The sequence below is a fragment of the Clarias gariepinus genome, chromosome 2 (assembly GCF_024256425.1).
Source record: "Clarias gariepinus isolate MV-2021 ecotype Netherlands chromosome 2, CGAR_prim_01v2, whole genome shotgun sequence".
NCBI lineage: Eukaryota > Metazoa > Chordata > Actinopteri > Siluriformes > Clariidae > Clarias > Clarias gariepinus.
The window spans coordinates 8,538,203-8,565,881 of NC_071101.1; the positions used below are offsets into that span (position 1 = coordinate 8,538,203).

At 37.6% G+C, this 27,679-nt stretch overlaps 1 protein-coding gene across 6 annotated transcripts in view; it reads left to right on the plus strand.

Annotated features, from left to right (window-relative positions):
• Positions 1–27,679, plus strand: part of map7d1b (MAP7 domain containing 1b) — a 51,318-nt gene that overhangs the window by 8,731 nt on the left and 14,908 nt on the right. For 2 of the 6 annotated variants that reach the window (XM_053479356.1, XM_053479359.1), the window contains exons 2-6: positions 11,758–11,949; positions 16,462–16,530; positions 18,168–18,188; positions 22,636–22,799; positions 23,951–24,059. In XM_053479356.1, coding sequence (XP_053335331.1) covers positions 11,758–11,949; positions 16,462–16,530; positions 18,168–18,188; positions 22,636–22,799; positions 23,951–24,059 — 555 coding nt within the window. Of the gene's footprint in view, positions 1–11,757; positions 11,950–16,459; positions 16,531–18,167; positions 18,189–22,635; positions 22,800–23,950; positions 24,060–27,679 lie in introns of those variants that run through there. The other 4 variants (XM_053479357.1, XM_053479360.1, XM_053479361.1 and 1 more) reach the window with 3 other exon arrangements.

Genomic DNA, 27,679 nt, shown 5'->3' on the forward strand with positions numbered 1-27,679 from the left:
ACAACAAAAACGCCACAATGTGGTTGTTTCCTGTAAACAACACAGCTTTCATTTTTTACAGCGTGTTAATTAGGTTATAATTAGGAAAACAATTCGGATGCAGTAAACAATTAAAGAGTCCGTTTCTGATTTTTTAAGGCCTTAAAACCTATATATAAAGCAAATCAATTACATGATTACTGTACCGACCTACCGACTATTGACGGGAAACAGCAGTCACGATACCTTATACGATATTATCACGATACCTCGGCGGTGATTCGATTAATATTGCAATTCTGTAACTATCACAATTTTATAAAAAAAAAAAAAAATTTAGATTTTTTTTTACAGACTTTTAAAAGTTTTTTTTAACGTTTTTTGGAGTCATTACTCAAAAGCTTTATACCTTGACTTTTATTTTAAAGCCCGTTCCTTTTAACATTAGTTTTCCCACTTAAAAACCAAGCACAGCATTTAAACACTACAAACTAACTTCAAATACAAGAGTTTAACATTTAATCTTATATCAAATTGAACACAAAAGCTACATTGTTACTAAGCAGCCCGTATCTCTGTAACATCATCTTCCTTAATTATTATTTCAAAACAAACTAATAAATTATTCCTTCCTACCACCCAGGGATGGCAGTGAGGGAATAGTTTAGAGAGCGCCACCTGTAGGATTATAAATGCATTTACTGTCTCAAATCGGCACAATCATTTGCACAATTTGCACAAACCATTATATATATATATATATATATATATAAAACCTTTTTTCTTGCCTATTCTTTTTATACCTATAGTTATTTTATACTATTTTATGCTTTTTTTTATTTTTAGTGGCATTCATTGGGGGACAGCTAAGAAAGACTTTCATTGTACATTTCATTCTGTTTCTTGACTGTGCATGTGACAATTAAACTGGAAACTTGAGCGCATGTTGAGTGTTTGCAAGCACGTGGCCATGCATATAATTTTTCAAGACTAATTAGCGCTTTCTGTGTTTTGAGCGTGGTGTAAGCATGTGTAATGAGTGGGTTATAAGACTGATTGAAATTTAAAAGCATTAACATACAGTAGCATAGACTGTGGGATATACAGCACAACGAGCCGTGTTCATCGTCTCATTCCAGAGTATTTTTTTTTTATTTGTGCACTTGCAGCTTAAAATGAGCAGGCTAAAGAGGAAGCAGGAAGTCACTTCCTATTTCTGTCCCCCACGTGACTGTTTTTCTTTGCATCATTACTTTTGGAAGGAAAGCGGAGGAGGGGAAGGGGGGCTGAACTTTAATCAATCAGGAATATACATTAAGGACAACGAGAAAAAGAGAGAGAGAAGAGGTGAAGCAGAACTATCACTACCATGTATGTCCTCCTTGTTTCTTCTCACTGACCTAAAGGACAAATATCTCTGTCTGCTTGACATCATGACAGCATGGATTCACATACTGGAGACTGGAGTCTAAATATACTAGATGCTTAAATTGGAGACTCCTTCCTAGAATGTTGCATAACCGACGCCCATATGACTTTCTGCGAAAGAGCTGTTGCTATAGAAACGATAATAGACTTGTGCCGGGGGTCAGGGGAAGCTCAGTGGTTAAGGCATTGGATTGCAGTTCGGAAGGTCTCAGGTTCAAACCCGACGACCACCAGGTTGCCACTGTTGAGCCCTTGAGCAAGGCCCTTAACCCTCAACTGCTCGGACGTATAAGGAGAGAAAAATGTAAGTCGCTCTGGATAAGGGCATTCGTATTTTTGATGAGAAGTAGGTTGTGTGTTTTGTGTTTTTACATCGGTGTTGTTTTAAGTGTCTGAGCTTTCTTCTTGACCATGCCCTAACCCCCCCTCCCCCCACACACACTTCATGCACTCAAAGGATTGGACTGGATTGACCACGCCCCTCTATGCTCTCAAAGATCGAATTTATTTGACCACGCCCCTCCGTGCACTCTCAGGATCTAACTGACATGGCCACACCCCTAATGTGCACTCAAGCAATCTAATTAGCTTGACCACACCCCCTCGGCTACTTCTAAGCCTCTTCCACTCAGTGTGGTTCAGCAGTGATGTATAATAATAAACAATATTAAACACACTGCTTATAGTCATGTACAGGAGTGTGTGTGTGTGTGTGTGTGTGTGTGTGTGTGTGTGGTTCAGATAGAGCGCTCTCAGGTTCTTTACACTTCTTGTAAAGTCACTGTGGCTTCGATATCCTCTGTGTGTGTGTGTGTGTGTGTGTGTGTGTGTGTGTGTGTGTGTGTGTGTGTGAGCCAGCCCATCATGCTCGACCTACACTTACACGGCCAGGCTGCTAATATTAGAGTCCCAGCTGAGCAAACGGAGCCAGACCACAACTCACACACACACACACACACACACACGCACACACACACACACACACACACAAAAAGATCGAGACTGAATCTGCTCTATCAACAGCACTCACACTGTTACAGAGTGTGATCAGAGAGGATGAGACACTGTCTGAGCTGTTTTATAACAGGCTCGTTATCGCCATGACAACATCATCACACACACACACATACAGGTATCACAGATATACGAGGGTCAAAGAGCAAGTAAACGTACAGCTCTCTGTCTTTAACACACACAGACACACACACACACATGCACAGAAACATATTTATTTATATGAGTGTGTAGGGACTTCCTGGTCTTCCTATGACATCATCCAGAAGGCCTCTAATCTCAGACTCAAAGTCTGTGACACACACACACACACTGAAACACAAATGCACACTCTTTTAGTAAAACACATACACACACGATGACAGAAGCACACACTGTTAGAGAAATACACACACACACACACACACACACACATTTCTATATGAGTGTGTAGGGACTTCCTGGTCTACCTATGACATCATCCTCCAGAAGGCAGCCGTGGTCTCAGGCTCAAAGTCTGTGACACACACACACACACACACACACACTGCTAGTAAAAGATACACACACAATGAAAAAAGCACACACTGTTAGTGAAATAAACACACACACACACACACTGTTAATGTAATACATAAACAAACACACAGACACACACACTATGAAATAAACACATTCTGCTACTGAAACATGTATACAAACACACACACACACACACACACAGTTTGCTACTGAAACACGTGATACACACACACAATAAAAAAAAGTCACACTGTGTGACACACACACACACACACACTCACACACACACACACACTCACACACATGGTTGGGTTGGATAATAAAACCAAAAGCATATTGTGAATACAGCACTCAAACACACACACTGGTCTCTGTGTAGAGAGAGAAGGTCACTTCATTTAATGGTGTGTGTGTGTGTGTGTGTGAGAGAGAGAGAGAGATTAATCACTAATCACAGCAGATGTAACTAACAAAAGCATAGAGTGTAAGTGTGATCATATACTACTTCTTCTTCCTCTTATTATTATTATTATTATTATTATTATTATATACCCCCCCCCAGCCCCCCCCCCCCCACACACACCCTCTGTGTTTGGAGAAAACAGGCGTCCAGTTGCCATCTGCGATCAGTGCATAGACTACATGCCTAAGGCCTCACTGACCCAGATTCCTTACACACACACACACACACACACACACACACACACACACACACACACACAGAGCTGACCCACTTTAACCTCAGAATTATGATATGAACTCTGATCTTCATGCATAGGCAGACACCAATAATCTGTTTCACACACACACACACACACACACACTCTTTTATCTCAGTGCTACATGCAGCCAATAAATCCTGATATTTCTCAGACAAAGCGATCTTTAAACACTGATATTTATTTTAACAAACTGTGATAAAAGTTTAGCTAAGAGTTTATTTTTTACTTTAGAAATGATGTAATGTTTGCACACACCCTCTCTAGTGTGTGTGTTTGTGTGTGTGTGTGTGGCTGAGAATCTTTAATCAGCAAGTAGAAAAATAAGCAGCTTTTAAATATAAATAATTTTGATCATAAACAGTGTGCCAGTGATTATTAAACAGATGCTAAATGCTAATTAGCGGCTTTTCTTTCTAACATCTCGTTTCTTATTACAGCATGGTAAAGTTTTTCCTAAGAAGATGATTATTACATTTGAAAAGTATGAAAGGGATCTCCAGTGCGCTTGCATTTCCTGAAAAGTACTCGCAAAATACTCTCGTTTTGTAAGAGTATTGCTTCTTCTTCTTCTTCTTCTTCTTTGGCTTCTTTTTGAAGGTTAAGAGGAGTTAAAAGCTGCTTTACTGCCCCCTGTTGGATGGGATTGTATAGCAGAAGATCGACAGGAAGAAAAGATTATTGCTTTGTACAGGACGTGACATTTTAGCTATAAACAGCATTTCAGCGTTTCTTAGATACCTTTCGTGATTTGTAATACCTAATAATCAAACAGTAAGTGCATGTTCTCCCTGTGCTCGGTGGGTTTCCTCCGGGTACTCCTATTTCCCTCCACAGTCCAAAGACACGCAGATTAAGCTAACTGGCATTCCCAAATTCCCCATAGTGTGTAAATGCGCATGTTAATGTCGTCCGGAAGTCCTACCACGGTCATAACAGGAATTAATACAATGGTCCCCATTGTCCCACAGTCCCTAGTTGGACTACGGAGGTTCCTAGATGGACGGATGATGGAATAATCATAATAATAGGATCCCGTAGGAAATATAGCTGCTTGAGACAAATCAGACAACCAACATTAGTGCGATTGAATTAAATAGTATCAAGAGGCTACCCATGATTCACAGCTCCAGTGTAAATGCCTGACCACTAGATATTATCGCTGTAATCTGTCTTCACCCACTTGATTTCCACTTCAACATAACGGTCACTAATCAATGAATCAGAAAGCGCTGAAAGCAGGATATGAACACACTTATGTTGGAGGCAGTTTTTATTTTCTTTGGAAGGCGTAATATGTTTTAAGGAATTGGGGGATTTTAGAGGACTGGACATGAACCCAAGTTTATTTAAATACTGAAAAAAGTTTTAATTGGTTCTGATTTAAAAAATGGAAAATCAATGAAATTGCATAATCGATTGAAATGATACAGCTCTAATTTATACTATACGATGACAATACATCGCAGTACATTGATTCATAACCTCTGTATCTCTGTATTAGGGACGTTGTATCATTATCCACCCTAGCAGAATATTCTGAATATGATGAGTAGGTGTGATTGTCACTGCGTCCTCGCTGCAGTGGACACGTGGAGATTCCTGACGCCGCATGGGTCTGAGTCGCACAGCCTTTTATGGCTGCTGGATCATTCCTGGACCGTGGTTATTTTTACCCTCTAGTGCCATCTGTGTGGGCTGAAACCTGACTACACAGCTCAGAAAGTGTGTGTGTGTGTGTGTGTGTGTGTGTTTGTTTGTGTGGGAACACCTGACTAGTGCACAAGTGCGTACATGCCGAGTTCACGACTTTTTCGCCCCAAAGATACACAGCTGTAGGGTTTTCAGGATAACTCTGCAGTAGTAATTGATTTAATATACCTTAACTACTGTCCAATAGGAAAAAGTAAGGGGAGTGAAAACATACACTGCAACAAATTTTCTTGATTTTAATCAAATTATAAAATAAGCTTAAAAATATAAGATAATTAAGCTTATTTCTAATAAGCTGTCTTATTTCTGTCCTGTTTTCCAAGTCAAAATAAAAAAAAAAACTTTGCTCGTCTTGCGAGACACTCGCAGTCCGAGGTTTCACCGTATTTTGATTTAATGTCTATTAGAATAAATTATTACTGGAAAAAGATTGTAGTTGCTTTGTAAAATATAAAATATATATAATTGTAATATATCACGTTTAGTTTTAATAGTTTTATTTTTAAGTGCTATATATACTTTTGTGTAGCCATGGATTTTTTACTTAAATGCTGTTGTAAGATTTCACATAGAACCTTAAAAGTTCCTCTTCAAAAGACCACAACAAAAAATGTCCGAATGATGTTAGATATTTTAACGTTTTGTTTTTTTTAGAGAGTGTATACACACACACAAACACACACACACACGCACAAACCTTGTATAGTAAATAATTTAAAGAAAAACTGCCTCATGTTTTTGCAGTAATTCCCTGAGCTAAAACATCTTGTAACATTTAAAGTAGTTTTTTTTTTTCACTTGATGGTAAAAATTCTTTACTAGTTTGCATTATTATTTTATTGTTTTATTCAAAGTTTTCTTTTCAGCATATGAATGATAATTGGTGATGAACAGAATGTAAAAATAAATTCAATGGTGGCTTTTGAATTTTAAACATCCAGATTTTTTTTTTTTTTACTTATGATTTATAAATTTGCGTGTGAATGAGTTCATGGTTAAATGTCCAATGTTCCAATGGCTGAAGAGTTATTTGGTGTAATTATACCAGGATTACCCGCTGGCCTATTTGGCACAAAGCTGACTCACTTATAAGGGATTTATTTGCAGCCTGTAACCAGTAATTTGTAAATCTTAGGCTTTTATACAGTATAACTGCCACTGGAATACATCTCTGCAGTTATATTCCCCATATAAACCTCTGAGATTAGCACTTTGGCAGGAGTTTATTAGGTTAGGATGGAGGATGGGGAGGTAGTAACCTATCAGCAGCTTTGTTTACTGGGGTAGAATGGCACGCATGAACAAATACTTGATTCCACCCGTGTTTGTCGCTAACACACAGTGCCAGCTGATATTAAACTGCAGCTAAGATCATTTTCACACTTTTTTTGTTTTGATAAAGTGTGTAATGGTCCTTGGAGATTGGCAGTGGAATTAGGAATCAGTGATGGATACCAGAAGTTAGGATGTAAATGATGGCGATGCCGTGATGATCTGATGATATGATGGTGTGTTAGAAGTGGAGGAATGGTGATGTTATGATGAAGATGGCTTAATGGCGATGGTGTGACGGCGAGGGCGATGGTATGATGGTGTAATGGTAATGGTACAATAATGTGATGGTATGATGGCAGTGGTGCTATGAAGTGAAATTGACAGGCTGATGGTGATGCCATGGTGCTGATAGAGTGATAACAATGGTGTCATAGCGATGACTTTGGTGTCATAGCGAGTGATGGAGCGATGGTGTGATGGCGATGGTGTAATAGCAATGGTGTGATAGAATGATGGTCATGTAACAGTAGTGTGATGATGATAGTGTTGCAGTGGTGCGCTGGAGATGGCGCGATGATGATGACACTATGGCATGATGGTGTGACGCTGATGGTAGTGGTGCACTGGTGTGATGGCAATGTTATTACCGCAATGCTGTAATGGTGACCCGATGCCATGATGGTGATGACGTTATTGGGTGACGCCGATGGTATGGTGGAGATTGTTGGGCATTGTTGTGTGACATCATGTTGATGGCTTGATAGATGATTGGACAACATATAAATAAAGGCTTGGTCACTGGAATAAGTTTGTACTAGACTTCTAACAGCTAAAAAAATCATTATCTTTATTTACAGTTCCAAAAGTTTGTTTATCATCAGCCTGGCTGCTCTGCTTTATCCATTCCTCTGTATGAACCGCTGTCACTTGTCTAACAAGTCATCAGAGCAATGTTGATCAAGGTATTCATAGCATGGGTAACACCGCGAGATTTCTGTTGGACAGCTCTGGAAACTTTCAGAGGTTGTTACTTACTAAGTTCAGTTTTTTAAAAAAAACATTCTGGACCTTCGTAACAGCTAATGAAAGAAATTACCAAATGCTAATTCTAGCGTGTAGCACCTAAAGCTAACGCATAACCCTAATCCTGTTTTGTCCACAATAATGTGCACACGACACGTGTAAAGTCAAGCAAATCACCAAACGAGTCTCAATCTCAGTGTCTGGTCCAAGTGTCAAAATGCTGTTTTAGAAAAACAGGGGTTCCGTCAGGGTTGCCAGGTCTCAAAACTTTCATCAAAAATATTTAACATTTCAAAAGCCACAGAAGGGATCTCACATTATCCAAAACAAATAGACAAGTGGAAAAGAGAGACTCATTTTTCTTCTTTTAATATGTTTTCCGCATTTACACTTTCCCCTTGATTGCCACAGCATGTGTTTGTAAAGTAGATGATGCGTTAAACTGGGGTCTTGTGCTGTTATTCAGTCTCCTGGTAAGGAATGATATCAGATCCCAGACCTCCATTTTGTCTCTGGAGCTGCGACATGTCCTGATCTGTTCTCTCTCTCTCTCTCTCTCTCTCTCTCTTTCTCTCTCTCTCTCCCTGTCTGTAGCTTGGCTTTTTGTTTTTTTTCAGCACTCAGTTATGCAGCCCACAGAAAACACAAAAGCACAGCTCACTAATGAATACCATCACACATTTATTCTCTCTGTCTCTTTCTGTCGCCTTCATTTTCTCACTGTCGCATTACTTTTTCTATCAGGATGAACATTGGGCTTCAGGACTAACGTCAGCATCAGTACTAACATCTAGCCATGGTCAGTAATAACATCCAGGGTCAATACAAACATCCAAAATCAGTACTAACATCCAGTGTCAGTACTAACATTCAGCAGCAGGTCTAACATCCAAGATCTGTACTAACATCTGGTGTCTGTACAGACAACCCAATTCAGTAATAACATCCAAAATCAGAACTAACATCCAAAATCAGTACTAACATCCAAAATCAGTACTAACATCCAGAATCAGTACTAACATCCAGAATCAGTTACTAACATCCAGGGTTAGTACTAACATCCAAAATCAGTACTAACATCCAGAATCAGTACTAACATCCAGAATCAATTACTAACATCCAGGGTTAGTACTAACATCCAAAATCAGTACTAACATCCAGAATCAGTCCTAACATCCAAAATCAGTACTAACATCCAAAATCAGTACTAACATCCAGAATCACTCACTAACATCCAGGGTTAGTACTAACATCCAAAATCAGTACTAACATCCAATATCAGTACTAACATCCAGAATCAGTTACTAACATCCAGGGTTAGTACTAACATCCAAAATCAGTACTAACATCCAGGGTCAGTACTAACTTCTTGCATCAGTACCAACTTCAGTACTAATATTCATAATCAGTACTAACATATTGAATTAGTACTAACATACAGCATCAAAACGATCATTTAGCACCAGTACTAACATCCAGCATTAGAACTGACATCTAACATCTGACGTTCTAACATGCCTGAGTCTGGACTAACATTCAGCCTCATTACTAAGACCCGGCATCAGTAGTTTTCTTTTTAAAAACCTGTAATTCATTAGGAGTGCACTGCTGCACCTTTTATTTCTCTCAGTACAAAGCAGCAGTTCAGCCGCTCATAATAAAACACACACACTCCTTGCAGTGATGGAGATGCAGGATTATAACGTGTGTACCACTGCGTAGTAAGTTTGATCAGGGTTTATCGGTTGTTCTGGAAGCATCGACACTACAGTATAAACTAAAACATTTATAAGTTCATTTTCAGAATGGAGGAGGCGCTTCAATTCCTTTATTTGCATCCTAATTCATTTACCAGTGTGTGTGTGTGTGTGTGTGTGTGGAGCAGATGGAGCTCTGCAGTGGCAGTTTATCTCCAGAGTGAAAGACCACATGCCTGCTGTTTGCACTGAGACGGAGACAGACGGAGAGAGAGAAAAAGAGAGAGACTATATATAAACAGTGAGAGACAGATCTATGTCTCTCTCTCTCTCTCTCTCTCTCTCATTCTCTCAGTCCTTGTTTTTCCTCTTTTTTGTCATTAATTTTAATATCTGCATTGCTGACACCATCCTTTGTATCTATTAACATTGGTCTTAATGTCTTTCTGTCTCTCTGTCTCTATTGTTTATCAATGTATGAGAATGATGAATGGATAAGATTCAGCCCTGTTATTTGTGGACTAGTAGGCAATCTTCTCTCCGAGTTAAACATAGCGGTGGTGCAGACGAGCTAGCCGGTGTCTCCACATGTGTTCTTGATCAAAACAGGAAGTTTGTGTGTACTCTGACCTCTACAAGCTCAAAAGTCAAGCGGCGTCAGCTGCTTGTTTGGGTGACATATTTCTACTCAGACCGCTTAAAGATTTTCACCTTCTGACATAAACCTGACGTTACAGCACATTTTACACATGTTCCTTTGGGGCAATGTAGGGAAACAAAACACTACCAGCCTGAGAGTTCAGACCTCAGACCCGTGCAGTGTGAAGATGGGTTATGGCTGCCATGTTGTTTGTTTTTTTCTTTTTCTTTAATGACTCATCTCAAATCATGAATCGTGATTCTTTTGTGATCAACACACTGACTTCAAAACATTTTCTTTTTACATTTATAGAAAACAAAAGCTTCAAAGTGGTGCAACAGAAACACTTTTTTTTTTGCTGTTACATGATCAAAACCCGCGCACCTTAAAAGCCTCCAATTTGCCTTTTTCTCCAATCTCTGCAATCGAATTAGTCTCAAACCTGCTCATTACACACTCTTACATCATTCTCAAAACACAGCGAGTGCAGATTCGTCTTGAAAAAATCGTGCTCGCAGTCGCTCAACCCGCGTCCTCATTGTCAAGTTGAGTTTTGATACTTTGGAGGTGTTTGTGGCGGGAAAATGGCACCGTTTCTTTATAATCTGACAATTATTTTCCCAAGTTAAAAATAATAATAATAATAATCATTGCGGATGACATAATGCTGCACTCAATAAAAAAAAATCTAGCTTATTAAAATGTTAGTTTATGTTAAAACTCTTTTCTGTTTGAAGTAAGTGTGTATTATTTGAATGCCGTGCTTGGTTTTTAAGAGGAAAACAGAATGCTATAAGGAATAAGATTCATTTAATTAGCTGTTGAATAAAGCTAAGGTTTAACGCTTTTAAGTTATGGCAACTTTTTTAAAAAAGGTTTACGCTCTTAAAATGATAAAATCGTGATACTTACAGAATCGCAGTATTAATCAAATCGATAAGCTTGGTATCGTGATCATATCGTATCGGGTGGTGACTGGTGATTCCTCTTCACTTTGGGTTTAACCCTCGAGAATGTCTCTCAGTGAGATTACTTCCAAGTAGAACTGTTTTAGAGAGAATATAACCTTTACTTATCCAATAAACTCACCAGGGTACCTTTTTTTTTTTTTAAATACTAAAAACTTAAAGCCTAAATACCTAGGCTTTTAAGCTACATGTTAACTGCCAGGACAGATCCTTCTTTTAGAAAATGATGAAGAAAAAATGACTAATACCTTTTTAGTACCTACACTCCTACACTTAAAGGGTTGTTGGCAACTTGAAGCTAACTAATTATGGAAAGTTGTTTAAAATTGGCTCATTCGCTAACGAGCAAATCTCACGCATCAGATTGTTCCGAGGCAGCAGAATGATAGAAAAAAACAAAAAAAGTAATCCGAACCTGAGGAATAAGGTTCTGCGTGATATGTTTAAATTGAAGCCTCCTGGAAGGGCAAATGTCCCCGTGCTGGATGGCACATGAGCGCAAACTGGATGCTAATGACGTGTTAACTGGATGGAAGTGAAACCGTAGTGAATGCTAAGAGCTGTAATGGTGACAGCGTGAGAATAGGCCTACATCAGGGCTAGTACTGATTAGACTTGGCGCTAGCGGTGATGCAAGGTGGGTGAAGGTGATCGCTATGAAGATGATAAACTAACGAATCAGCAGTGAACTCTGTTTGAAGCCCCGCCTCTCACTGCCATTGATACAAAATGTATTAGTTATCATTATTTACTGAATGGACATTTACATCTCTCTCTCTCTCTCTATCTCTCTCTCCTAGGTCTCAGTAGCTCTCCTGTAGACTCGACCCTGAGACCAGAGAAGCAGAACGAGGAGCCGCTCAAAGCCGACGACACCACCGTCACAGATTCCTCTCTGATCACAGACCCTCCCTCCAAAATAGAGACGCCCGTCAAACCCAGCAGCAGACCCAGCACACCTGCAAACAGCGCCACCCCTCAGAACAAAAAAGGTAATGCACCATCCCATAAAAGATTTCTTTCTAGACCTTTCTAGATCTAGATGTTAATGTGAAACAATGTTCCTGGTGGAAAATCACTACAGCATCAAAAAATAAACAAATGAATAAAGACAGCCAACCAACCAAACCTGGTTGTTTTAATGTTTAAAAAAAATGTTGTCTGGGACTTTTAATTTTTAAAGAGACCACAGTGATTTGAAAAAAAATGCTCTAAACTTTTACACAAATGAAAGTCAAAACCTTAACAGATGTAGGTGTATTATCTCAGCTGAAGTTACACTTGCGAGTAGTCGAAGCCAGAGCAGCACTGAAAATTTTAAACGTTTATTGGATTTGGTTTAGGTATACACTGCGCCCAACTAATGAAGGTGAACAATTAAATAAATTTTTTTAGGTCAGTATTAGATTAAGAACTTGTTCACACTTTGTAAATCATCCGTGTAAACCTGATGTAAAGATGACAAGTTCCTTAAAAATATATTACAGCCTTTGCAGGAAATATGAATCGCAACCATCTCCCACAAAGAACTTGCAAAAGTAATCTTTTTTTGCAAGAGTATTGCTTTTTCTTCTTTTTGGATTTATGGAAGGTTGGCACATTACTGCCACCTGTTGGACTGGAGTATCAATCAGAAGCTTGACAGGAAACATAGATGATTGTGTTGTAAGTGACATACGAAGATTTGCGATTTCTGACAACGTTGTACGCTTTCGTGGCCTGGGAGTCTGAGAAAGCAAAATTGTCAATCAGAGCACCACACGTCAGGTATTGGTATCGGTGAGCTTGTGTATGTTGAAGAGGGTGGATAGCATTTTCCATTGTTTGTATTAGACCATGCTGTAGAGTGCAGCATGAGCAGCAGTTTGTAGCTGTCTTCACATTCTTAAAGAAAGCACGCATCAGCTTTCGCGATCTCAGTTTGGTAGCTGTCGTACGATACAACTTTTGTATCACATCCAGCGTTTATTATATACCTTTTTTTTATTCGTCACTCCACAACACACTGTCTTGCTGCAGTGCTACAGTTCTGTCCTTTGCTTCAGTTTTGGAGGAAAATGTTGCAACCAATAACATACAGAGTATCTGATTCGCTTCACGTGGCGAATCGGTCAATTTGAAGTTTTTTCACTTGGGAGCAGGCATCCCTTAGATTGAAGTTTATTTGGATTGAACCCTGGTGTGTTTTCCTGTCGCTCCGGGCAGTGCGTTTGGACAGCAGCACGATTCAGTACTGGTACCTATCGATTCTGTTCCACTCCATCAGGGTATTGACAACAAGAACGAAGAGTAAGTATAGCGCAGTCGCTGCTCAGCTGACTCATACAGTAACGAGTGGCTGGTTGTTTTCCCGAACAATATGTCGTACTGGAGCGCGGCGTCGACAGCGGTGCATGCCATCGTGAGTCCTCATAAATATTCTCTCTGTTTTGCTTTTAATCGACCAGATGGTTGTGGCTCGATGCCAAGTCATCGTTTGTTTAGAGCGGGAAGGCAGAAAACTGACGGCTGCGGGTTTTCAGCTCTGTGTGTGTAGACAAGCATTCCTAAACAGTCTGACAGTCCCAAGTGTTCCAGCAACATCTTAGTAAGAAGTTGCCATAGCAACAGACTGTCCCATGTTAGATTTGCATGGTAGATCTTGCATAACATGCACAGTGTAGTACAGAGAGACATACACATTCACACACTCACACTAACACACACACGACATGCAATTCAAGATGTCGGTCTGAATGGATATATTATGCCAAATGATTTGACACATCTTAAAAATACTTTAGAAAACTGTATCTGTTAACAGGACGATGGGCGGATCTTAAATTTGTCCTTCTCTAATTAAAGGTCCCATATTTTACTAATTCTTTGAAATGTTAACACAGCTCTCAGAGCTCTGCCATAACGTGTGTGTCAGTGCTCCTACTAGAAGAGCATCATTAGGCAACAGGCTGGTGAAGGGTATTTCCTTATTTGAGGTCACATTAGGGGGGAAATCAATTTGGCTTGTTTAAATCCCAGCAATACAAAAAGCAAAGAAGGACCAACATAAGGGAATATTTTTTTTTTTTTTTTTTCAACAATATTTTTATTGATTTTATAACAGGGATATTACAGGGTAGACATGTAATGTTAAAAACCTCCTTATAAATCCCTATAACACCCACCCCACCCCTCCCTAGCTCCAAGCCAGCTTTACAAGTACAAGGAAAGGCTAGACGCCAGGCACAACAAAGGAGAGAAACTAAAAAAAGAAAAAAGAACCTGGAGCTGGAAGTCTTTTAGTTTTGTGTACAACAACAAAAAGAGAAAAAAGAACAAACAAACAAACGATTAAATAGAAAAGGAATCAAACTATAGATGTATATGAAAAAAGCGAAGGAAGGGCCCCCACACCTGTTGGAATTTTAAGTCTGGATAATGGATTGAGTAGTGGATCTTCTCCAGGGACAGACAAGACATAATATCTCTGAGCCACTGGGCGTGAGTGGGTGAAGTGGCATCCTTCCATTTGAATAAAAGAGAACGCCTGGCCAGGAGTGTCGCAAAAGATAACAAACGCTGTTTAGCTGGAGTTAAACGCTTGTCTTCCTCTCCAGTGACACCAAAGAGAGCGATCAGAGGATCTGGTTCAAGGTTACATTTCAATATGTACGACAAGGTTTTAAAAACATCCCTCCAGAATTTTTCCAAATTCGGGCATGTCCAGTACATATGAATAAGAGACGCCTCTCCACTTTTACATTTCTCACAACAAGGATCAATGTCTGGGTAAAAACGGGAAAGTTTAAGTTTGGAGAAATGAGCCCTGTGTACAACCTTAAACTGTAATAAAGAGTGGCGAGCACATAAGGAAGTTGAATTGACAAGTTTAAGAATTGAATTCCAAGTATCATCTGACAGCGAGAGATTTAAATCTTTCTCCCAAGCAGTTTTAATTTTACTTAAAGGGGTGTAACTCAAACCCATCAATCCACCATAAATAGTGGATATTAGGCCTTTACGCAGCGGGGACAAACATAGGAGATTATCTATAATATTTGCAGCAGGAGCTTCAGGGAAGTTCGGTATTAAAGAGCGAATGAAGTGTCTTACTTGCAGGTATCTGAAAAAGTTTGAATTGGGTAGGTTAAACCTTTCAGAAAGCTGCTCAAACGATGCAAACTTATGGTCAACAAACAGATCTTTGCAAAGCTTGATACCCTTGTTGTACCATTCCTGAAACACTGAGTCATGTAAGGAGGGTTGGAAGAGATGGTTAGAGACAATAGGACTGGACAGAGAGAAGCCCAGAAGACCGCAGTGCTTTCTGAACTGAGCCCATACTCTCAAGGTGTGCCTAACAACTGAGTTATTGATTAATTTTATTGAGGGGATGGGGAGTGCAGATCCAAGGAGTGCAGAGACAGAGAGATTTTTGACAGACTTTATCTCCATTTCCACCCAGGCAGGCCGATTAGGTTGGTTATGAAAATATGCCCAAAAGATGACAGATCGAATGTTTGCTGCCCAGTAGTAAAAGCGAAAATTAGGCAGAGCCATGCCACCATCTCTTTTAGATCTTTGAAGTAGGGACTTATTTAATCGTGGATGTTTACCTTTCCAAAGGTAAGAGGATATAATTGAGTCTAAAGCACCAAAGTAAGATTTGGGAATGAAAACAGGTACAGACTGAAAGAGATATAAAAATTTAGGAAGAATACTCATTTTAATGGCATTAATGCGGCCCACCAGGGACATGGACAGTGGTGACCATTTTTCCAAGTCCTTTTTAGTTTGGGTTAACAACCTAGTAAAATTTTCTTTAAAAAGGTGTTTATGTTTCCTTGTGATTGTAATACCGAGATAGGTAAACTGATTTTTCACTATCTTGAATGGAAAATTGTACATACCAGTTGTTACTGCTGTATTATTAAGCAGAAAAAGTTCACTTTTGCGCAAATTCAATTTATACCCTGAAAAGTAGCTAAATTCACTAAGCAATGACAGCACAGGTGGAAGGGATGAGATTGGATTTGATATAAAAAGTAGAAGATCATCTGCATAAAGGGAAACTTTATGTTCTTCTCCCTGCCTCCAAATCCCAGATATATCCCTACAACTGCGGAATGCAATTGCTAGTGGCTCAATAAGGGAATATTTTTCCGATATTTTTTTTTTTTTGCATACTGACTAGAGACTAGAGATCTTAATGTCTACAGATGACTAAAAATTACATAGTGCATAACAGATGCCCTTTAACGGGTTAATGTCAAGGCATCACTCCTTGCTAATAAGGAGTATAAATAAAGGAAATTAAATTACTATGGGGGAAAAAATGAACTTAGCTAGCATGATCTAACTAGTTAGCAGGCTGCTAGGGGCCTGAAACTTTATTTGTAATAATGTGTTGGTCTGTGGGTGCAGACCAACACATTATCTGTGGCTGTTTTTCTGTTATGTTCTTTATGACTGATGCTGTTTGTGATTATATTGTGATTATTCGTGTTTTTTATGACATTATACAGATGGGATGAGCTCAGAACAGAAACAGAAGCTGGCTAAACAGAGGAGAGAGGAGCGGGCCAAATACCTGGGTAAGAACCACTTCAGCTAAATATGGATCTAATCTGCAGGTATTTAATGCAAAGGTTTAATTTGAGACGTGATATTTAAAGAGATATTTTATGCATTTTATGCAGGGATAAATGCATTTAGTTATACTGTATAAACCCTTGAATATATGAAAATTTTTGCATGACTGTGTTTTCATGGTTATACTGTATCAAGGCTTAGAGATTATGCGCTATAGAGCGTCTTATATTCTTTTATCAGCAAAACCAAGGAAATATAATTAAGTAAATTATATTTCATTTCAACCAAACTACATAAAGACAACAAAAAAAGCAAAAAGCATGACAAAATAAAAAAATCCGATAGACTTTAAATAAAAATAAATAGTTGTTAAAAACACACACAACTATTTATTGATTTTTAACACAAAATGACTTTTTTCTTAATGAATTATTTTCAAACATACACACGAAATGTTATTTACAGATTACAATTAGAAACTTTTTTTATGAAACAAAAACAATTAAAAAAATTAACAATAACTTCAAACAAATATTCTTATTAAAAAAGTATTTTAAAAAGTATAAAGAAAACAGTATTGTCTAGGCGAATTTTTACTTCGAATAGATTAGACTTATGATTAGATTTGATGATCCTTATTTACACTGAACTAGGAAGTAAAATCTTATTCAAACACGCTTCAACAGTCTTTTCTCCACAATATTCGTTTTGCCATATGAACCCGTAATGCCTCTTCCACAGTTTACACACTTGAGCCTGTGTTTAAAATACCATGTGATAATTATGAAAAAGGGGGCAGGTTTAGTAGTTAAGGCGTTGGCCTGCTGATCGAAAGGTCCCTGGTTTAAACCGCAGCACCAGCAAGTTGTCACTTTACGGCCCTCAAGCAAGACCGTTACTGCTCAGATGTGTAATCAGATACAATTGTAAGTCAATCTGGATATGGGCATCTGCCAAATGCCGTAAAATAATAATAATAATAATAATAATAATAATAATAAAAATATTTTACAAAGAAGTAAGATCTAGTCCAAACAAGCAGTCTAGCACTGGGTTTTCCACTGTATTCGCTATAACACATTAAGTATTGTGCAATAGTTTTTCAATCCACACGCCACTTCCTGGTCCACGTAGGCAAAGAATACCATAGGCTCACACAATCACATGTTTTCATGGTTGTTTTCATCTTGTTTCTATGACTATGAAATAATAATAACACTATGAGTATTTTTAAGTTCCCTATTTTTGGCAACGCCACATGTTTTAAAAACACTGATGACTTCAGTTTTACATGACTATACATTAATGAATGTTCATTAAGAATGTTCAAGGATTAAAATTTACCCTAGCCACATTCCCATGACCCGTGACTTTCTCTGAAGCCTTGTTGTTCGAATATGTATATTAATTTAACATGCTGAATAATTATAGTGTTTGTTTTTTAGATTAAATTGACATAAAAACATGAAGTTTAAAAGGAAACTGTTTCTAAAGTGTATACAGTAATAATATGTGTAATATCAGCTTGTAAATAAAAGTTGTGACTATTCTCCAGCCCTACTGTACTTTTGGCATAGTAACAGAAGTGAGGGATAGAAACTTGACAGCTGTTTTTTCTTCATTGTTTTTAACGCTTCAGAACAGAAAACCCATGAGCAAGGTAAGATACCTGACGGCATTTGATAAAAGTTGTGGTATCATGGCTCAGATCTCATTTTGATGTAGTGTTTTAAAACAGATACCCCCATTCGTTATTGTAATCATCTTTTGATCCTCTTTCATGTGATTACTGTATTTTCTGGACTTAAAGATTTTGTTTGTTTGTTTTCTGGAAGATGTCGTGACTTGTTTAGTCTACTGATATACTGTATGTGTTATATTACCTAAATTAGCCTAATTCTAAAATTCTGATTTTTTTATGTGGTTTTATGGTAGCCATGTTACTCCAGAAATTACGGTAGTCTGGCAACTCAGTGTGGCAAATTATCATTAAATTTAGCTTGCTTTTAATTCATTACAATCTCATTATTTCAGTAGAGTCAATCAAGTAAAATTTTATATAACGTAAACAAGTTTTAATAGGTTTAGTACTTTTCAACTCAATTCAATTCAGCTGAATTAAATTCAACGCTGTTGAATTAATCTGAACTAATTGCATCTAAACTGAATTTCTGAAAACTCAGTTGAAATCAATTTAACACAACTCAGTTCTTCTGATCACAAGTCAACTAAACTCAGCTGATCTGAACCCAATTCTGCTTAACTCAAATCAGCTCGAATCAACTTGATGAAATGTAATTTTAATTTAATGTTTTTAAATCAGATCTCCTTGTTTGTCTCAAGACCTGATGATTACTACAAATCAATTCAATAGATGATTATGTGGTAGAGAGAAATAAAAGGAGTTGAACTATGATCAGCTGAACAAAGTTGTGTTGAATTAAGTTCAACATGTATCAACTCAACTTAATTAATCTTAACTAAATACTAAACTAAACTGAACTTACTTCAGATAAACTCAGCTGAACACAAAGTTTTTTTGAGTTGATTGTATCAACTCAATTCATTCAAACTAAGCAGAGCTAAACTAAAATCAATTCAACTCAACTCATTTAAACACAGTACAACTAAATTTGACTCATTTCAGCTGAATAATTTTTGTACTGAAATTACAGTAGATTAACCGAACTCAATTCAGTTAATCTAATTTCAGTACAACTACACTGAACTCACTTTAACTGTTTAACTCCATTCAACTCAACTCAGTTCACTTAAACTTAATTCAGATCAGTACAGTACAGATGAATGCAACTAAATTCAATTAAACTTAACAAAATTCAACTGTGCTGAAATGATCTAAATTCAGTACAATTCCAATGTAGGTCAGTCTTAATTTATTGGATGATAACCCGTCTCAGTTTTGGGTCAAATTAATTCCATTTTCATCTATACACCATCATTCAGTGATTTTTGTAGCTAATTTGGGTGTAGCATGTGTTAAGCATTGAAACAGAAGAATGTTTATGACAAACAACATTAAGTATGGAGCAGATGATATAAGTAGAATTCTCAGTATGTCCAGACCAGCTGCTGCATGTAGGGAAATGTGTTGCGCAGATGGAAAACTGTTTTATGGTGACTATTCTTGTTTAAACAGTCTTTTATCAAAAAGACTACAACGTTCTCAACACCACATATCTTGTGCATGTAGGATAAGCACTGATGAGAAAGTATTCTCGAGAGAGAAATTAATGGAAAATTCTACTGTGACGGTTGCTGATCCGCTCCACCAGCTGCTCTTAGATAACCAGAACTCCATATATTTTGACTAATCATTGCTCATACTGATAAACAGATTATATTGAAAATATTATTAAAAAGAAAAAAATAATCAGCCTTTGAGTTTTGCAGGTTGATTACTCACATCATTTATTAATGCTTGTGAATGCACAGTAGGTTCATCTCTATATCATTTTTATCATATCAGAAGTATTAATTTAAAACATTAACTTTTTTTTTATATAAATTATTGTTTTAAATGATTTTCTCATATAGCTAGACGAAAAGAATGTATGGTGTGGAAGGTTTTTTTTCTTCCAAGTTTGTCTGAAATCAAAATTGAGATGTGTGAAATACACGAGTCTGGTTTTTAAGTAAAAGTAGAGAATCCTATCAGCAAATATTGCTCAGGTAAAAGTAGCAGTCCTCCATTTACTTGTCTACGTGAGTAAAAGTACAGAAGCACTTGCCTTATCATAACAAACGTACAGGACTTGTATTAGCACAAAGCACCCTTTTTTATAGTAAAAATCTCCCTGTCTCTGTCACTCGATCCTGCTATTTCCGACTGTGAACATGCTGTTTTTGTCACGGTCAGAAACCGCTTGTGATTTCAAACACCTGACGTTAGTCGTATTTTCAAAAGAAAGGCAATTCATATAGTTATAATAGTCAAAATAGTCAGCGGGTGGCGAAATTCTTGCTTCAAATACTGCACAGGTTATGTATTAGTTATGTAGTACAGATATGTAAGATATGTAATTAAGTACAGTAACAAAGTAAATCTACTCAGTTACCTCCTAACTTAGTGTATGAATACATCATTATAGGTCTTGTCATTATAAATTTCCATGTGCAGTGACTGTGAAGTTTGTATCCGGAGCGCGAGTCTGAAGTAAGTACTTGGGGCCAAATTCCACAACCCTTATTCCATGCAAAAATGCATTCCCAAATCCAGCTGAGACTCAAGTGAAGCTTCTACAGTCTTAATGAACTGAATTGTGCTGGTATCTTTTAGTTATAGTGTATTTAGTGCAAATTTGTTCCAATAGCCATCTCATATGTACTTAACATATTGCAATCTTATTCTTGTATAGGCTACAAAGTGGGTGGGGCTATTTTTAAGTCCTAATTAAAAAGTCCTATGAAGGGTATTTACAAAAACATAAATATATACTGTAAGTGTAAATGACACACGTCCGACATAGACGTTTAGTCTTCAGTGTGCATTGATCAGATTTATAAATCCGAGACAGAGCTTCCATGATAAAGATCTTCTTGTAACAGGCATGAAAACCACCCCTTTCAGATTAGAAAGAACTACCTTTGCCTATACCTGATGTTTATCAGCTGTTAGATGAGCGGTAACTCCATCAAACCCGAGATCCAGCTCTTCTAGTGCCGCAATGCAGTCTTTTTTAACATCCTCAGCCCTTTATCTTTCTTTAGGGGAGAGAACATCCCAAGCAAACATAAAACTCGGAAAGCCGACTCAGATGAAAGGGAATATTATAATACCCGAGCTCCCTTCTTTTGTTCACCTAGGTGAGAAGGGCTGATCTAACTTGTAAAGCTGAAAGGATTACAAGGTTTTGTGCTCACGGTAATCTTTAATATTGTACTCTGCAGGTTGTTGTTTGTTCTAACAGTATATTCTTTTATGGTGTAAAATACAGATCGTCACACTAGAAAGCCTGTATTTCTGTGCTGGACATTTTAGGGAAGGAGTCTTCAGTGTCGCTGCTCGTCTCTAGTCTTTTGCAATGTTTATATTCCGTTTTATCAATCCAGCGGCTTCATAGTTCTGTTTTATCCTCCTTTTCTCATGCCAGTTAATTCATCATGACGGTGCCAGAGAGTTGGAACAGTGGCGAGTTAAAGAGCCAGATAGCAAAATAAAAATTTTAGGAAGGAAATAGGCTATGAATTGGCAGAGATTTACAGATAAAAAAAATCCCCTCGCCAGTATATCTTCATCACACTTTTGTGTGAGACGTACACGCTTACCATTCGTCACAGGAAGTCCACCAGGAAACAGGATAGAAACACAAGTAAAATAAGGAGCTTTTGTGACCTGAACTTCCTGTAAATCAAAGCAGTTCCTCAGGGAGGCTTGCATTCCACAGTCCCATCTGGCCTGACCCCAGTCTAACCGTGTGTGTGTGTGTGTGTTGTCATGGGTAAAGCTCTGGAAAACAGGAAATACCGCAGTAGCATTGCGGCGAACGTTTTCTTTTTTTTTTTTTTTCTCTCCTTCAAGGAGAATTTAAGCAGCTGATGCACAGCATGCTGGGAAATGTAAATAAGAAGCTGTGATGGCTTTTTAATCGTTATTTGATCAGGAAGTGAAACGAGGTCTGCAGTGTGCACTGGGACAGCCGCGAGGCAGAAACACGAGGCTTCTTTATCGCTCTCATTTGCAGTCGACTCATTCATGTGGTGCTGAGCTCAGAGCGCTCGGTGTGATTACAATCCGGGACGATGGAGTTACTGAAATCTGGGAAGATCTGACAGTTATTCTCTGACAGTAACGAACTGCGAAGGCCTTAACTCTGTACACTTAGTCAGTAAATTAGGTATAAGACTGTGAAGTGACAAATCCCCTCGAGCAGTTCCTCAGACCGACCCTAAGTTCTCTGCTCACTCTTGACTGCACTTTATTGACTCCTTGACTTCCAAAAATAACACCAGTCAAACCGAATTGATTTCATTTGCCCATTAAGGCAGTTCCTTAGGTCAGTCTGATGCGTGAGCTTGGCTGCTGTCTGTTTGTGTGAGTGTCAGTGTAGATATTGTGAAAACTTTATGTTCCTCGTCTTCCTCTGTAGCGATGAAGAAAGCTCAGTGGCTGGAGAAGGAGGAGAAGGCTCGGCGTCTGAGGGAGAGTCAGCTGGAGGATCGGAGGAGGAGGCTGGAGGAGCAGAGACTCCGGGCTGAGAAACGCCGGGCGCTCCTCGAGGAGAAACAGAGACAGAAGTTTGAGAAGAACAAGGTCAGGGTGCTGTGCATCAGCCGCGTCACTTCTCTGTCCTGTTCTCTCTCTAGTTTGCTTTTAACTTGGTCTTCTTCTTCTTCTTCTTCTTCTTTGTCTTTCGGCTGTTCCCTTTCAGGGAACGTTTGCTTTTAACTTGGTACCTTTATATTATATACACTTATACACACAGTTACCCACACCTATACACACTTATACACAACTATACACACCTGTAAGCACATATGCACAGTGTATGCACACTTAAACACACTTTTAAGTGCATCTAGACACTTATACACACTTAGCCATGCTTGTAAGCATATGGACACACTTATGCACACTCATACACGCTTATAAGCACATATATACACTTATACACACACACACACACACACATACACACACACACTTGTAAGCATAAACAGTATATACACTTATACACACTTATACCTACCTGTAAGCATATATACTGTAACTACTTATGCACACTTATACACACACATATTTGTAAGCAGATATACACGTTTATACACACTTAGACATGGGTGTAAGCATTTATACACACTTAAGCACACTTATACAAACTTATACAAACTTGTCAGCACATACACATGTATATACACTTATACAGTACACGGTTGCAAGCACATATACACACTATGCACACTTATACACACTCTTACAAACTTGTAAGGACATATACACACAGTTGCAAGCACATATATACACTTATGCACACTTACACACTCTTATGTTGCATTTTTTAATATATATTTTTTATATTAACCCTTTAACATACATTTTAGTCCTTAGTATTAGTTTATTTGTCTCCTTTTTACTACTTTAGTCTTTTTGCTTGATTTTAGGAAAATTATAGTACAATGGTTAAAATGCAAATTAAATCCCGTATGTTGACTGTAACATTTACATTTTGTTCAGATTATCTTTAGTGTAATCTTTTTTAAGCTTTTAGTTTTTAATCTTAAAACATTAAAGCATTAGGACTGCTAATACTGTCCAAATCTTAGCATTGCATGGCCCAGACACCGAAGCAACACTTCCTGTTCACATTTACATAAAAAATAAAGTCCCAACAATACCTGACCACTATTATGAATAAGTGTGCTATGAAAGCTCACTGGGAGAGCTGCTTTTTGTGTTCTGTGCAGGAGAGATATGAGTCTGCTATCAAACGTTCGACTAAGAAGACCTGGGCTGAGATCAGACAGCAGCGATGGTCCTGGGCTGGAGGACTAAACCAGACGTCTCGCAGAGAGAGTGAGTGCTTTTAGTAATAGTCATCATGTTAATAGTAGACCGAGGGAGAGGAGATGATTAGCTTATGTTTGCCTTGTAGTGGACTGGTATCACTGGGAGTATTTCACACACACACACACACACACACACACACACACACACACACACACACATATGGAGTTCTCGCTATTATCATTTCTTCCATAACCATTTTGATTGGTAATGTCTGAGCAGCTTCATGGCATGAAGGTTTTTGTGTGGGATTTTAAGGTTCTTCAAAAGAACTGGTGATGTCCTTCCATCCTTTTTTCTCCTCTGTACTTACTGAAAATCGGGGGGGTAACTAAACGAAATTACATTTACTTTTAAAGTTTGAGTATCACTTCATGCTAACATTGTTAACTACCATCATGTTATCAGTTCACTAATCAGACCCACTAACAAGGTTTGATTTAGTTTATTTAGCTGAATAATTGATACAAGCATACGTTTTCGATAGTATAGAAAACTGGAGTCTTGGAGTGCTTGTTTGGTGTTCTTCTGTATGTTTTTATAAGGCGGGTCAGTTTGCTGAACTATTTTGCTTGGTCTCTGCTCAAAGCGTTGTCCACAAGTTCAAATCCCCTGCTGTAGACAATGAAAAAGCACCATGGAGCAAGGGTGTCCCACCAGTCGAGTACAATGTTTGGACACACCTTCTAATTTCATTGTTATTTCTTACAACATTGAATAAAGGCGCCCAAAATACACAATAATCTCCTTTGAACAGTTGATCTTGAGATGTTTCTGCTACTTCTGCTCTGTAAAGCTTCATAACGGCTCTAATCTGAGGTGCTGGTTGTTAATTGGTGATTTCTGAGGCTGGTGACTCTAAATGAAGTTTTGGCCTTATTTTCCTGGGAAGGTCTTCATGAGAGAGAGTGATGGGTGATTTTATCAGTGATGGGTTTTGCGAACGCACTTGACAAGAACTGTTCCAGAACTGCTGCCCTTACCTTATTGACTAATGCTACTGTATATATGTCATGTCATAGTTTTTGATAGTCTAGTATTGTCCTAGAATGTGGAAAATGAATTCAAACTTGTGTCAAGACTTTTGACTGGTAATGTATATGCCTAGAAAATAATAGTTGTTTTTGGATAATTTGGACATTTACGGGTTCTTATCTACTTCACTGCATTTTCATTAGATGTTTCTTTCAGAGGGCCAAGAATAAGAACTTGTAATCATTAAATAGATACTGAACTGAAATGAGGCGTGAGAGTTTGATAAGACAGCTGGATGTCACTGTTGTGGATTCTTACATATACGGGCTGAGATTCTCTTGTTTATTAGCAACTGCTTGTATGTGAGAGAGCAGTTTGATGCTGGGTGTATAAAATTTTTGGGTATAATATGGTCGTACATGCTTGGTGATGTGGTTTTAAGTAGTATGTGTGTGTTTCTGCCTGTGAGTGTGTTTGTGTTCTTGTTTATATTGATATGACATCAATTTAGACTTGTGAATCATGGGCCTCATTTATCTCTCAGGTAAATAAGAATGTAAATTTTTTCATAGGCAAAGCGGGAAAAAAAGATACTCACAAATTTACAAGGCCATCATGGGAATTTAATATATAATGTACATATTTTATCTAAATGTTTTGATTTTCACATGTGTATGGGAGATAAATCGCGATCACCTGTAAATGATCCAGCGCATTCATGGCACAGCTGACTTTACAGTTAACCTTAATAGTGGATGAAAGTTTCATCAGAATTATATACAGTACATACGTACATTCATACATCTTAGGAGCAAAATATAGGGTACAAATCTTTTTTAATGCGCTTATGTTCTTTATTTATTGGACAACGTATTAAAATTTCAATACCAAGTTGATAAATGAGGTTCCATGTTTTTACTAGTTGCTTAAAATTTGTATTTTTGTAAATTCTTACAAAAATACAATTTATTCTGAATGTCTTGATGTACCGTAATATATAGTTTGCCGTATCACTCATCTATTCCTCACTATTTTCCCTTGTTTGTAACTCCATCACCATCGTATGGGCTGTTTAGCTCACGTTAAGTGTCTTTAGTACTAGACCACCTAAAGTATTTTTCTGGAAGTTGGTTGCTAACTAACTGACTAACCTTCGTACCAAATTTCAACGTCCTTTAAAGAATGCAATCGATAATTTATTTGCAAATAATTTGAATTCAATGATTATAGACTTTAAGAGGGTTCTCTTAATGAAGATTCCTTTTCAAAACAGCAAAAACATGCACTACCTAGTTGGTATTATATCTGGTTATCTAGTTGAACAGCTAAACAGCTTTCAAACTTAACAGTTATTATTTTAAAGGTAATCACAAAGCAAAACAAATTCACAAAAGAAAGTGAGGAAAATATAAGCACATACCTTATAGCTAACAACTAAGGTAAGCTAATCTAAACATACTGTATACAGACCGTAAAAACATGTTGAGAAGATTAACAGTTACCTCAGATGTGTTTATAAATTCCAGGCAAAGGCTTAGTATGACCAGAAACATGTGTGGTAACTAATGTTTTGAGACATTAAGTGCCAACTATATTTATCTAACAAAACATAAGGGCACATTTACTGTACCTCAGATGTATTGGTACACATCTAGAAAAGGGTTTGTCGAAACTACCCCAATCTGTGCTAGCAAAATATACTTCAGCTATTAGCTATATTTAGCCAATATGACAGTAAAACTAGAAGCAAAATATGGGGAAGATCAACATTTACCTCAGATGCATTTCCAAATTATTATTATTATTATTATTATTATTATTATTACTATTATTATTATTAGTAGTAGTAGTATTTAACCATATAACTGATATCAATATGACTGTGTTGGTTAAACAGCCATTCCCTAGCTAAATGAGCCACTTTTGTTAGCTATAATAACAGTTAAATTTACTTCAGCTGTTAACTATATTAATACATTGTGATAGCTAGATAATAACCTCATAGCAGTAGACTTTGGTATGGGTTAGCGTATGTGATGTGGATCTGCTTGTTGCGATCAGAGTCGTCTGCTATCTGGTTATACAGGGTTTACCCTATTTAATCAATGACGTGTAGTTATTAGCTATATTTAGCTAATATGCCTCTTACAGTTTGTAACTTCCTAATTAATAGCTTAGCATAACTGAGCTAGCTAGTTCCAGCTAATGTCTCCCAGTTACTAGTTATATTTACATATATAACGAATAATGGAAGTAAACCTTTTTATCACATTTTTATTAAGTTTGTGTAAAGACAGTGAAATTAGGTCAAAAATGTTAAAAGGATCGGCATTTAAAATCTAAAATCTATGAGTCAATTTGTAAGAAATGTTTTTGTAATGTAAAGAACTATGTGCTAGATAAATTTACCTCAGATGTGTTGGCATATATATAAAGAATAATTTACCACAGATGTGTTGGCATACAGTATGTCTAGGTAAAGGTGCACTATAAGTAACCAACCATGTGCTAGTGAAATGTACCTCAGTTATTTGACAGATGTAGTTAATAGAAATAGGGGGAAATCAGCGTTTACCTCATATGTGTTTGTAAGTTTTTAAGAAACGGCTTAGTATGACTTAAACAGCCGTGTGCTAACTAAATTTACATAAATT